The sequence below is a fragment of the Solea senegalensis genome, linkage group LG17 (genome assembly GCF_019176455.1).
Source record: "Solea senegalensis isolate Sse05_10M linkage group LG17, IFAPA_SoseM_1, whole genome shotgun sequence".
Classification (NCBI taxonomy): Eukaryota; Metazoa; Chordata; class Actinopteri; order Pleuronectiformes; family Soleidae; genus Solea; species Solea senegalensis.
In genome coordinates, this window is record NC_058037.1 from 10,854,519 (window position 1) to 10,868,582 (window position 14,064).

Sequence of the window (14,064 nt, forward strand, 5' to 3'; positions counted from 1 at the left end):
GTTGAATTGATAGGAATGGATTGGCATCAGCCGGCTGACATAGCTTTACACAAAGGTGTGAAAAGTGGAAACAAGTGGATGTGAGTTTGTCTCTATTCAGTGATGGTAAATTCACCTACCAACTACCTTAAAGCTCACTAATTTGCATGTCTTATCTTGTTTATTTAATCAATATGAAAACTGAAGTGTAAAACAGATACTTTGTTTTTATTTAAAGGGAGGATATACAGTGAGAAATAAATCATTGTGAGAGCCCAGTCGCCATGCTATCTGTGGAGAGTGGAGAGTATTCATCTATTAAACCAATGCTCCATAAGAAAGTGGATTTCCTTGAATTAATATGAATCTAATTAATATGAATATAATATTTTTGCATTTCTACTTAAAACTAAGCAGAGTTTGTGCACAATCAATCGCTTCCATCCTCAGGAGTGTCAGTTACTCTACTGTGACCAAAGGAAAATGGGTCAAAAGCCCCTTACAATCCAGAGGTGAAGGAGAGTGTTTGCTCATGTTGTGTAGAAGAGAGTGTGGGAGGAAAAAAACCTCTTAAGAGTAGAGAGCGTCATGTTATTTTGGAGGAGGGCAGAGACCTGGTGCTGTGTTTGGGTTTGTGTCACAGTAACATCACTCCCACACCTCATTCCAACCACTTTATCTGCTGCTCAGGAAGAGGTGCTTGCTCTTTGCTTCAGAGGAAACCGATGCCCTCATGTGAGTTGCCTCCTAGATAAGTCACCAAATGGACGACTCTCCCCTCTTTCTCTCTTCCTTCCATACATCCATCGCGGGACCACTTTTCAGAATAGCCTCATTTGCTCTATGGATATGGTCAGTTATCATACTTAATATTCAATTCACTATATAATACTGTGGGATGATAAATAAATCAGATGTCAATTAAAGTCTAATTAGTGATTTAATGAGGTTTGTCCATCACAACAGCTGATCTCCACATCATTGCACATGCTTCCTTGAACTGTAACCAAGGTGTAATTGGTGATTTATTATCCTCATTTTAGTTCTCACCTTTTTATTACAATGTGTTGGTTTCTGCTTGACACTTTCTGTCATGGTCTGCTTGACCGTTTTTTTGTTTCATTCCCTCCCAAACGATTTATGACGTTTGTGGTGACATTGGTCTACCACTTGGTCACCTGGTGTATGCTAAGATTTCAAGGGGTCATAATTGTCATATTTACATTCTCATTCCATGACTGTCGCAGCCCCAGCTGACTCGATAAGTGTATGAGTCTTATTTACAGGAGTCATTTTGACAATACACCAGTGGAAAAGCACTAGTGTAAATAATCAAAGGAAAGATGGCTGAGTTCCATTTAGCTTTCTCAGTTTCAGGGTGTGTGTGTGTGTTGGCTCGCTCTCACACTATCCTGAATAGTGGAACTGAACATAGGCATTGTTACTTGGCACCTGTGCTTTTCACTGGTGTAATGTAACAAAATGGCTGCTGTGAAAGACTAATTGTGACTACTTGAGGTGTCACATAGTTGTATTAAATGAACAAAAAAGAGTATAATTTTCATATTAATATCGGGTTTTAGATTGTTGGGGCATCTGTGGTTGTGGCCGACATAGTTATGTTGGTGTCAGTGTAAGAGTAGTTGGTGTAAGAAGCCATGCACAGTAACAGAAACAGGCCATTAGCATGGCTGAGTGGGCAGGCAAAGTGCTGAGGTATGTTAGCCAGGCTACGCATGATGAAAAGAAAAAGACTGTGCCAAGTCAGTGAAACACATGGCTGTTAGCAATGTCAAAACATTTCGTACCCGGCAGTTTCATTGCATTTAATGTTTCTCCAGGACTCAGTTTAATCCTCCTCCTCATGCTGTGTCCCCTCTCTCTGTGCCCGTTGTACTCTTCAACACACGTCTTGTTCTGACAACGCTCCCTCTCCTGTACTAATGACTTTCTCGGCCTCTCTGTGTTGTAATACTTTCCATTGCTATGAGCAAAAGTAAAACAAGTGCTTTTTCCTTTTACACAAATGAATAATGTTTTGTTTTCTTCTCCTTCCCATCCCCCCCGTCACCTGTCTCCTTCAGTTAGTGGTGTTGCAGCAGAAGGATGCCGTTGGTGAAGCGCACCATCGAGCCCAGGCACCTGTGCCACACGGTTCTGCCGAGAAACATCAAGAACGAGCTGGAGTGTGTGACCAACATCTCCTTGGCCAACGTCATTCGCCAGCTCAGCAGCCTCAGTCAGTAACACACAGACACACAAACACAAAAAAGTTGCCATTATTGAACAGATATGAATGTGTTTTGTTTTTTTTATACAATCCCAATATTTGTTGATAATGTTTGTGTTTTGGATGTGTCAATTACTTTGGCAGGTAAATATGCAGAGGACCTGTTTGGAGAGCTCTTCAACGAGGCCCACACCTTCTCTTTCCGGGTCAACTCCCTCCAAGAACGAGTGGACCGGCTCTCCATCAGTGTCACACAGCTGGATCCCAAAGAGGAGGAATGTAAGTACTAAATTACTCATGCTCACTCTTCCCTTACTTACAGTGTCGTTGTGAGGACATTTTGGCTGGATCTCATTTTCTAAAGCACAATCAAGAGAAAAAATTAGAATAACATTAAGGTTAGTCAGGGTTATTTGAGTTGAAAGGCTGCTGTGAGGGGAAGAGGCAGAGCGATGGGTGACATTATCCACCCCAATGGTACAAATCCTCTCCTGTCCTGGAAACGTTCAGACTCTCTCTTTGCTTTGCTTGTTTATCTACTCGAGCTGTATGTTTCGTAAGTAAAGAGGAACGCGATAATCGACAGGGGTGTGAGGTAAGCCGGGCTGCCCTGAAAGAGGAAAGGCAGGATGACAGGATAGCATAGCAAGAGGAGAGTGCAGTGGGTGTAAAGTAAGAGGAAGAAGAATCACAGCAGTTTAATGCCATGCTTCATGGCACAGAATCGATTTTTCTGTGGAACAGCAAAGTGTGTACAGCTTTGCACAATGCTACTCCCCCTAACTGTTTCCTTGTCATTGACACAGAGACGGTAAAATGCTCACTAGCCTGTAGTTGCTGCGCATTGTTTTATTGTTTTTTGTTTTTGCAGAATAATGGGTTTTTGTTTCAGACACAACAGAGAGGTCAGGCCCAGGTTACCCACAATCTCTTCATTCTTTTTTGGTCCATGCTTCATTTTTATTCACCTCCTCCTATGATTAAAATATCCTGTCCATTCATCATCAGAAGTGGATTGCACCATTTTTTTTCAAAACCACTCAACTTCTTCACCACTTCCTGCTTCTTGCTCCTCCCCATCCTCTCTCTGCTCTCTGCTGTCCTCTCCACTCATCACCCATCTGCCAAATACCAACGCAATGGTGATTAAATAATTGTGTCCGATCTAATAATGAAATTCCATTATGAGAAGTTGCAGGGCAAACACACTTTTGTTCATACACACAAAGAAGATGGGATATTAACATTTATCACAGGAACAGACCTTTGGAAACACAACAAATTCTCTTTATTGTTTTGGCAAACTTGTTCATACTCACTCCTGGGGACAAGTTGTAAGTGTAAAAGTGATGTGTCTGTATCTGGCATGTGGTCCTCAGCTTCCACTCCCATCACGAATAAGCCAGTTTAGTGTCCACCACAGGTATTGGCTCGAGACACAGTGGATAAGGATCAGCTCAGCTGCAGTTTAAGAGTGTGGTGGGTGTAGGCTGGAGGAGCTGTGGGGAGAGGACAGTAAGAAAGATGGAAGGAAAGGAGGATGGGTGGGTGCATAATACAGGGCACTGCAGCAAAGGCAGTGGAGTGTAAAAGGAATGCACCGCAGAATTTTCTGGGCCAGGTTGAAATGGCCTCCTCTGCAGGTTGTGTAGATTTCCCACTCACTTGAACTCCGCAAATGAAGTTTGGTTGTAAACACTCACCTTCACTTTCCTTTCTTGCCTGCTAACGACTAAGATGAGATACAAGATTTGAAAGATCCAGCACATATAAGTTGTGTAGTCACTCGTTGTGTAGTGCGTTGCCTGCTAAAGAGAGATAAAACACAAATGAGCGTGACAGAATGATGGACAGTCGTGAGAGGGGTTTGTTTCCTGTAAAAGCCATCCTTCATCCCCATCCTCACCCTCACACAAACCAAACCTCAAACACTCACTCGCTGTAAACGGTTGTACAAAGTGTATGCTTTTAGCACAAGCCAAACGGGTTTGCCTCGCAATAATCTGTGCGCATCTGTGGTCAACATTAGAGGAGGAGCAGAAGAGAGGCAGGGGTGGGACCATAAATCAGGACTGTACAGGATGAAGATTGGAGGATGGGGGCAGGGAAGGAGAGAAGACAAAGGACACGGATACAATAAGAATTTTAAGCCTCTATGAAGCTATTTTATTACCCCTTTTGACTCAGTAAGATGTGGGGACCAGCTGACAGATTACACGCTATCTACTTGGCTGCAGAGGTGGTTTCTGAAAGGGGTGGATGATTAACATACTTTTTAAAATAAATGTTGATATTTACTAAAATGTGTTGTGTTGCAAGGGTTAGAAAAAGAAAAAAGGTACAGTATATATTAACTATCCCTGAGATTCCAGGCACAAAACACTATTTAATTACATTTAAGGTAATGTTTAAATTGTTTATTATGATTGTAAGGTTTGGTTCCAGCCAATAATTTGTTATTATTATGTTTTTAATCTAAGCAGAACATAAAATGTGATGAATGACAACCGAGAATTAAGTTTTGGACTCTCCTCTAAGCGTTGCACAGCTTTGGGTACGTTTGGCCCCATACATCACAACAGTATTTTTTTACTGGAGTAAAAAACGTGGTGCGTTTTTACTCGCCTAAATAATAAGAGAGAAGGAAAGCGAGATGGACGATCATCAAATACGTTAAGCTGAAGGTCGGAGAGACGTGAGATGGAACGAAGAGCAGAGTGATGTATGCGGTGTCACCGGCGGTGCAGTGGTGCGAGGTCACATGGATTTATGTACATTCAATCTCATACGTACACTCACCTTGCCCACATTGCACTGACCCATTGGCCTTTAAATGGTATTGCTCCTTACTGTGCCCTGTAGGCATCCACTCTTCCTTCTCCCCTCCTCTCCTGACTGCCAACCCATACCCCCACTCCCACACACACACACACACACACGCACACGCACTTTTACACACACACACACACACACCTTCCCTGACTTTGTTGTCCTCCCCAGCTCTCTCATCTTTCTGATTGATCTCCCCTCCATCTTGTGTGGATGTTATTTGTGTGCTGTCAGGCTCTCTTTCCACTATCACTCCAGCCAGGCAAACTAATGACCTGTATCCCCTATGTAATGGCACTGTTATATCATTGCACTGGCTGTAGGCCATTATGGAAGGCCACAAAGCCTTGAGTCCCTCTGGGCTCTAAATGTTTCTTTGTGTACTCTACGGTCGCTCTTTACATCCTTTTTTTTCTATTAGTCCTTCTCTGTCAATCTGGTGACTTAAGGGGTTTATTCTTATCCTTCTACTGTAAACTGTGTCTCTACTTTCTTTCGTTTTATTGCACGTTAACTCTCCTTGACTCTACAATTTACATTACTTCATCTCTCTGTCTTTGTGTCTGTAATCCATTCAAATAAACCTATCTTACTGCTAACAAGCCTGAACAAACACAGTGTGTGTATATATATATATATATATATGTACACACACATATATATAAACATGATAAATGACTTTATTTGTAATTCAGACATGTCTGTTTCCCATGTGATGGCTGAAGTCTGTGGTAGAAAGATGAGTCATTTGCCTAAAGACATTGAGAGTATAAAACCGTCACGTTTACAGATGTAAACACTTCACGGAGATTCCTCAGAAGAAATGTGTGCTCAGAGGAGATTCAGTGTTATACTGCACCTTCTCTCTGGTGTACACGGGGTGAAGTGAGAAGATTTTCAAGTAAATACTCTCTGCCAAGGTTGAATTTATTGCCATCCTTTTCATATTATATACTGCTTCCATGTTCATCGCTTCAGTGGTACGACGCACAGCATTTTAATGATACAGTGCTAATGACAACTCAAAATAACACGTTTTAATAGATAAAAATGTGCTTTCAGTTTAGTGCAGTATGTGTAATGTCTATTGTTCTTGTAGCCTCAGACTTTTATAACTTGATAAATCAGAATAATAATGTGAAACAAAAGGACAGATAAGTGACTGTAAGTGTGTACTCTACATGATTTGTGTATAGTAGCAATCACATTTTAATAAGAGATATACTGTGTATTTGTATCTACTTTATGTTTGAGGGAAAATCATGACAAGTGTAGCTTTTAAGACTGTAAGTAAGTGAGAATAAGTATAATTTTAATAGGATTACATGTACTACTTAAGAGGATTTTACACAGCTTGTATTTATGCACATGCACTACTCAATCAGGCCTCACCATTTGGCAAAGGGACATGGGAAAATTAGAAACTTCATGCTTCAAAGATTCACAGTGTAATTTGTGGTTATGATGGTTCAAAGGCACCCAGGCAGTTCTTAGTTCACGGTGACTCCTCAACACATGTGTAAATCTTTATCCAGTGTACCAATACTAAACACAGCTGGTTAACATAACACTTAATGTATTCTAACAAGGACGAACAATAAGCAAAGCCTTAGAGGGAGAAGGAGCATACACTGTCTCGGCTCTCCTCAACGCCAGTCCTTCCTTTTTATGTTTCATGTTTCCATGTTAATTTTATCATCCATTTATCTGCCTCGTCCTGAACTCTTCGACCTCAGAGAGAGGCAAGCGCGATTCAGTGCTGCAGGAAGGAGTACGCAGGCAGGGAAATATAGGGCAACATTTGCATTGAGATACAAGAGGATATAGAGCTGTGCCTGCATTATGAAAGACAGCTCGGCCTGTGCTTTTTCCTTATCTTCAGCGGCTCAGTGTAGGACTGCATCTATATACGTGTGAGGGGATGAAAGAAGAGAGAGGGAGAAAACGTCAAATTTCAAGTCAGGCTGAAGGAGACGGAAGGAGTGTGTGCCGGAGTGACAAGTCCTCAATTCACTTTGGTTGAGGGTGTTTTACTGACATTCTATCCGTCAAAGAGAAAGATATGAAAGAGACAGAGATAAACTATCCACCGCTCGCTTACTGATAAGGGGACCGGACAAGATGAGAGCAAGGGCTGCTGTTGAACCTGGTGCTGCTCCACCTCCACCTCCACACACACACACACACACACACACACGGACATGCTGGTTTTGCATTCTTTGTGTGGACATAATGCATTCCCTAGCCCCTTATCCTAACCTTAACCATCACAACTTACCCTACAACCAACACTTAATCCTCAAAACATGTCCTCACAAGGTCAAAATATCCTGACACACATAGGTTTGTTTGACAATTGGTACAGACATGTACACATGCACTTACAACCCCTCACTTCATCACTCATCCTCTCACAAACAGGATGAACAGAACCGATCATTTAGTAGATGAAATAACCATTTGTAATTATCATTGTGTATCTGTGTATGTTTTTGTTTCGAATGCATAAATTCTGCTCTGCATTTGCCTGTCGTCTTCACTAACCCCGGCATTTTAAAGCCCCATATTTAAAAACTGCACTGGCTCCATTTTGTTTGAAAGACTCCGGGACTGTGTTCTATTACGGACAGTCTTAAACAGAGACTTTTGGAAATGATGACGCAGTTCTTTCAGTTTCAGTTTTACCTTGCCATCAGCCTAATAAAATCCTTGTTCAGAGTTGTTTCTTGTTAGGGAAATTTTCTGAAACTACAGAAACAGTGTTGTGTGGCAGAGGTTCACCTCTGCGTTACTCCGCAAATTCTGACCCACACTTCTGCACCGGCCGTCTCTTGTTTTTCACTTTTCCACTTTTGTCACATCACCTGACAGCCCTGTGCTCTCTCTAAATGCTGTGGGGCAGCAGAGCGCTGAGCTCTTGCTCAACATGCAGTGCTCAGCAACATCACTGTTAAGCCAGTGGCTACTTCTGGTGCCAACAGGGTGTTATGTGTCTATAGCAGTAGGTTTGTAAGTAGGAGTGCACTTTCCTGTAGCTTGTCTTGACCTTGATTCTTAACCTTTTTTTGTGGAAAGGAAGGTGCAAACAGAGAATTCATCTATGGGATCACTAAGCCATGAAAAGAAAGTCCATATTTCTTTCCCCTCAGATTGAAAGAGAGTCTCAATTCTTTTTTAATCTTACCATACTACCATACTTTCATTTCTCCTCTGTGGAGAGTGTAATTGTCATGTCACTGTGGCTTTGATTTCAGCTCTTCTGATCATTAGTCACCTCTTGCACTACTGATATGAGTTTGTTGCATTTCCTTATACAAGTATGATTTACTGTATTTAATAAAGAATATAGTTCCAGTTTATTACCACGTGGATCTCTCTCTTTTTTCTTTTTTTGAGTTGAGAGGAGTTGAGATCTGGCAACGCTGCAGCATCCCTAAAAATAAGATGGCAACGAAACACAATCTGTTGGATACAGATAGAGGTTTTTAAGAAAAAACACACTTATCTGAACACTGAGAAGACATTTCTCACCAAAGTTACTCACACTTTTCTGTTGTAACCCAACATTTTAGGTTGGCAAACATATTCACTTCAGCTCCAATTGCTATTGAATAACAAAAAAGGTGAAAGGAAGCCGAAAAACTATTTTCATGAAATGATGGCATTGAACAGGACAGTGGATGACTATTTATATCTACATCTAACAATATGCTGTTTCCAGTTTGTGTTTCTTTCTTGTCTTTCTCTTCCCGTGAAGCCAAATCCAGCCTTTTTTCTCCGATTTCTGTTTGTTTTTAATACCTTTTCACCATCTCGCTCATGTACCTTTACACCGCTCCTTCCTTTGTCAGCTCCTCTGTCCTAATACCTCAGCTTCTGTACCTCCCTCTTCCAGTCTCTGGCCCTCTTTCTCTCTGTGTTACAAATGTTGCTTGCTTGATGGTGTTTGTTAATAATGATACTTCAGTGCCTCAGGTGGCTGCTCCTCCACTACACTGAGAGTCTGTGGAAGTCATTATCCCGCAGTACCGCTGCAATAGAGAGGATCAGATTGCTGTAGCCCGTGTCTCTGCCTTTTCTTTGTCTTATTTAATTAAAGGAAATCTTTTCCTCGCTTGGTTGTACACAGATCGACAGTACTTTCTGGAGGTTATAGGTTAGTGTTGGATTCCGTGGTGGTACATTGTTTTGTGTGTGTGTGTGGTAGAAAAGCTAATAATATATCGTATAACAGTACTCTTTTCTTAACGCCACATGACTCTTTTCACTCTACCCTCGGGCAGCAGTAAGGTGTATCCACTTGTCCTTCCCTTATGTATAATTCAGATCTGGTTGCAACGCTCTAGATTTAGTTCCAAGACCTTTTTTCTTGGCCCCACCAAGGTTAGCGTGAGTCTGTTTTCCTTTTTTATTTTCCCTTCAGCAAATTCTCCAACCTGTTTTTTTTTTCTTTTCTTTTCTTTTCTAAAAGCTTCAGCTGCACAACATCGATTTTCCTCTGTTATTCTTGTGCGCTCAGAAAATGTCAGCTGTTCCTGCATGAAAGAAGGGCAATTAGTCGCACAGCCTCTGACAGATGACCTCGGTCTCATCTAGCTTAGTTTAGCTTTGCTGTCATTGTGTGCAGTTTTTTTTTTGCTTTGGTGACAATTGAAATCAGCCAATTAGAAGGAGAGTTTAGAGTTCACCCGCAGGAAGGTGATGAGTGGTTCCTAATAGGTTTAGTGCTCCGTAATGTTGAGTGTGACCGTTGTATAAATGTCGATTTTGATTGCAGTAACGATGAGGCAGAGTCGAGTAGTAATTATTGTGTTTGCAAGAGACGAGAGAAACAGAAATGTAGTGGATGTTTGAATATGAGCCAAGGGACCATCAGGGGGAAAGTACAACTTATTGCACATTATTGCACATCTATCACTGCCTGACAATTAATAATTGCCATTTCCACTTCTTCTTCCCTCTGTCCTCCAGTGTCTCTTCAGGACATCACTATGAGAAAGGCATTCAGGAGTTCCACTATTCAGGACCAGCAGCTTTTCGACCGCACGTCGCTGCCCATCCCACTGCAGGAGACCTTCCACACTTGCGAGCAGCCGCCACCGCTCAACATCCTCACGCCCTACAGGTCTGAATCTATGCATGTCAACATGGTACACACCCAGATCAAGCGTCTGGGAGTCAAACCAGTAATAATAGAAGAAGCTGATACACAGAAGAATACAACATCATCTTAAAAAAGTCAATATTTTGAATTTAATGGATGGTAGAAAGACACTTTACCAGCTACCAGCTAATGTTGTTTTAATAGGTCAACCAAAAAATGCGTCATGGCGGCATTTCGCCATCTAGATTAGTGGAAGCGGACACACAAAAAGTGCTTGTATAGGACATTAGGATAGTTGTGTGTGGAAATGTACTGACCAGAGTGGGCTTGTGATGATGGAGTGCTGTTGTTCCATTTTAAAATGAAAACATCATGCCACTGAAAACTGCGAGTATCCCCTAAATTGCCGCAGTTTTTCTCCGAGACCAGCATGATGCCAACCCACTTTGATCTTCAGGTACATTAGTCTGCTTCCACTCCCACGCTGACGAATGGGGAAAAAAAAAGAAACACAAAGAGGAAATGGTCACTCCCCATTCAGTTAACAGAAAAGTGCACAAATAGCATTGAATGTTCTTCAGTGACACTATAACAGCATAATAAAAGTTTGACTTGATGTAGGGTTGTAGAGTCTGTGGGCTGACATGGTTTGTTTATGTGTGATTATCTGCATGAGCCTCTTAGTGTAGACTCAGATGTGTTGGTATACATCACAGACAGGCATTTGCTTCTTTCACTCTCAGCATCTTTCTTGTCTCTTAAGATTTCAGACAAAGTGATACAGGGAGTCATCTTGAAGATGAACAATCCATAAAAAAGTCTGCTGGCCACTCTGGCTTACACTCCCTCCCCTTTGCTTTCTCACCCTGCTGTTTCCTCACCTCCCTCCCCTTTTTTCTCTCTTTCTTCTCAACGCCCAGCATCTGACATGTCCCTGAATACATCACCCTCACCAAGCCAGTTCAAAAAGGTTTCAGGCCAAACACAGTCTCTCTCTTTTTTCTTTTTTTTTTATTCATGAGCTACCTTCAGTAATGCACTGACCTTCGGACATTCTCCAGAAATTGACTTTTAAAAGACATGTAAACGTGTTAGCCAGACAGAAATTGCGTTTAATCATATTTCTCAAAGTCTGAGTGACAAACCTTGATAATGTAGTCGAGTGGAGTGGAATTGCTAATGCATGTTCCACATTTTATGATCCCAGAAATAACAGAAGAGGCTCATCCTCTTCAGTCATCCTAAGTTAACCGAGTAATGTCGAGTCGAGCTACTCGACTTCACCGTACATTGGAAATGTACTGTGTGTCCAGAAAGGGCTGTATGTGTGATCGCAAATGTCCACAAAAGTCGCTCTGGACATAATTTAGAGATTCTCTTCCCAGCTCTCTTTTCCCTTGAAACTGCAGATAATCCCCAGTGATTAAATGGATGTGTGTCATGCCTGGAGCTCAAGCCAGGCGTCACCCCCTCACTTGGATCCTCCAGAGATTCTCCTGCTGTTTTGAACGGGTCTCACCCTGACATTCTCCCACTGCTGCCGTTCATCTTAAGCCAACAGCAAACTCGTTATTATCTGGAGTTTATGTCTGAAAACAGCTTTGGCTCACATGCACTGAGGAAACGGCTACAGGTGGAGAGTGGTATCTAAATCTGTCAAGAGCATCAACCTCAAAATGCCAAGTTTCAAGTTACATACAGATGCTTGTTGTATGTACAGTGTGTACATCAGTTAATACTAGGGCTGCAACTTCAAGTCATTATAGATTCACCCGACCATGTTTTATTAATTGGTCATCGGTTAATGACCTATAACATTTAAGTGTTATACCTATCACAAGCTCTGTCTCCTTAGACATTCACTGAATTATCGACACACATGAAATCTTCACATTTACCAAAGTACCAAAGGTTTTGACAACTTTAACTCAAATGGATCATCGGGGTCTTTTCATCTGATTTTCTTTTGATTTCAGCTATGGTTAATATCTAATTAGTCAGACATGTGCAGCCAAATAAAAATTATGATTAGACATATTCCGTTTTTTTTTTTTCCAGTTGATTAGTGAATTTTAGTTCCCTCTTCATTTAGTTACGGCTCCAGAGCCGATTTGTTCATATGCACTAAATGGCTGATTGTGATTATCTTGGACAGCCATTATTACATTCTCATGATTCATAATTTAAAGTACTTTACTTTTATCTTTTCAGTTACTTTTCATTTTCATCCTCCTTCTCTTTTGGTCCTCTCTCGCTCTCCCTCTCTGCTCATTGTGTTCTCTTTTCTCTTTGATCCTGACTTCCATCCTCAGCACTGCGTCTGTTTCATCTATTCTTGCTCTCTTTCTCACTCTCTCATACACAACCCAACACACACTAAACTCAATAACCAAAAATTAAATGACAGTTCTATATCTATATCGAACACATTTCCAAAAATGTTTTACTTCAGATATGTGAAATGTTAACAAAAATGTATAATTTTCTTTTCTTAAATAACTTAAAAACCCCTAACCCACTGGTTTCCTCAACTGTAACTTGGGAGGAAAATCAGTCTTCATGTGTCGTAACAGTTGTGGTTGTAAAGAATTGAGAACTTAACAGGCTGTACCTGCAGCGGTTGCAGCGGGTTGGAGTAGAGTTTCATCATCGTGATAGTGGAACGGGCATCATATGTATCATGTTTTTCTGTTTGTCCGTTTTGCCTTGCGTGATTACATTACCACTCAGGGTGCATCGGATATTTTATTAAAGCAATATGTGGACGTTATACGAAGTTACTCATATGAGCACGAGCACTTGTGTAGGATAAGATATAAGTACCGTCGTCTTCTTTTGTTTCCCTCCCTGTCGTCGTCGCCATCGTAGCTCTGCTTTATCAAATGATCGCCGGGCACATAAGGACCTCTGTGATGAAACAGTTGAGAACAAATGATGAAACAGGACATAAGATATTATTCATGACAGATGGTGAACAGATATATGTTGAGGGAAGGAAGACTGAGGAGCAGAAATGTGATGATTATTATCAAACATATCCCTCACTCTTTGTTTCTCACTTGTCCAGATTCTGCAGCATCTGCCACATTAAGAGACACATTTCTACTTGTATGAGGAGCTGAAATACTTCAGTATTCAGTATAATCAGTCTATCATTTAATTTTTTTTATGTGAATATAAAACATTCCCTGGTTTGATCTCCTCAAAAATGATAATGTCGTATATCATAGTCTCAAAATAAGCTATTTGAGGTATCACTACAATCTGGGAGATCTTTATTTACAGTTCCTTCCCAAATTACCATTAAAATAATTAGCAAATAAATTGATAATGACAATAGCTGCCCTAACATTTACAGTACGTACAGTAAAACATATGTTACACAGGGATTTGAAATAAGTGTTTCTTTTACTCTAGATATATCCATATTTTGGCTTTGAAATTAAAATTAACCAAAGCTATTACTAATTACTTGTCTGCAGAATTATATTCTCTAACCATTGCAGATAAGGTTGTAGTCAAAGGACACATTTATGTGATGTTTTCATGGTTGCTATGGTATATCTACTCCAGAATACCAACCAAAGTGAAATGAGTGTCTCCTTTAACCGTCCACAGGGACGATGGAAAGGAGGGTCTGAAGTTCTACACCAATCCATCCTACTTCTTCGATCTGTGGAGAGAGAAGATGCTGCAGGACACAGAGGACAAGAGGAAGGAGAGACGGAAACAGAAGGTAAGTGTTGGAAATGACAAGCACAGGGCCTCGAGAGTGTACTGTTTTTTTTTTTCTCCATGCCGACTCTGTTAATAGATGGAGGTGTTTATGACGAGCACCCTTGAAAACGCTGAGTGTAGTGTGTGGGAGGACTTCCTGTTCCCTCTGTGGATACAGATTGATGTGTCCTGCTTGAATAAATGG

At 41.1% G+C, this 14,064-nt stretch overlaps 1 protein-coding gene and 1 long non-coding RNA gene across 5 annotated transcripts in view; one reads left to right on the forward strand and one right to left on the reverse strand.

Moving 5' to 3' along the window:
- Window positions 1–14,064, forward strand: part of wasf1 (WASP family member 1) — a 50,041-nt gene that overhangs the window by 20,140 nt on the left and 15,837 nt on the right. For all 4 annotated transcript variants that reach the window (XM_044049244.1, XM_044049242.1, XM_044049245.1 and 1 more), the window contains exons 2-5: window positions 2,064–2,218; window positions 2,354–2,488; window positions 10,010–10,163; window positions 13,761–13,878. In XM_044049244.1, coding sequence (XP_043905179.1) covers window positions 2,086–2,218; window positions 2,354–2,488; window positions 10,010–10,163; window positions 13,761–13,878 — 540 coding nt within the window. In that variant the 5' untranslated portion in view covers window positions 2,064–2,085. The remainder of the gene's footprint in view (window positions 1–2,063; window positions 2,219–2,353; window positions 2,489–10,009; window positions 10,164–13,760; window positions 13,879–14,064) is intronic.
- Window positions 10,068–13,824, reverse strand: LOC122784139. Its single transcript, XR_006362146.1, has 3 exons — window positions 13,725–13,824; window positions 12,966–13,049; window positions 10,068–10,626 (listed from the first exon to the last, which is right to left on the reverse strand). It is a non-coding gene; the product is annotated as an uncharacterized LOC122784139 (long non-coding RNA).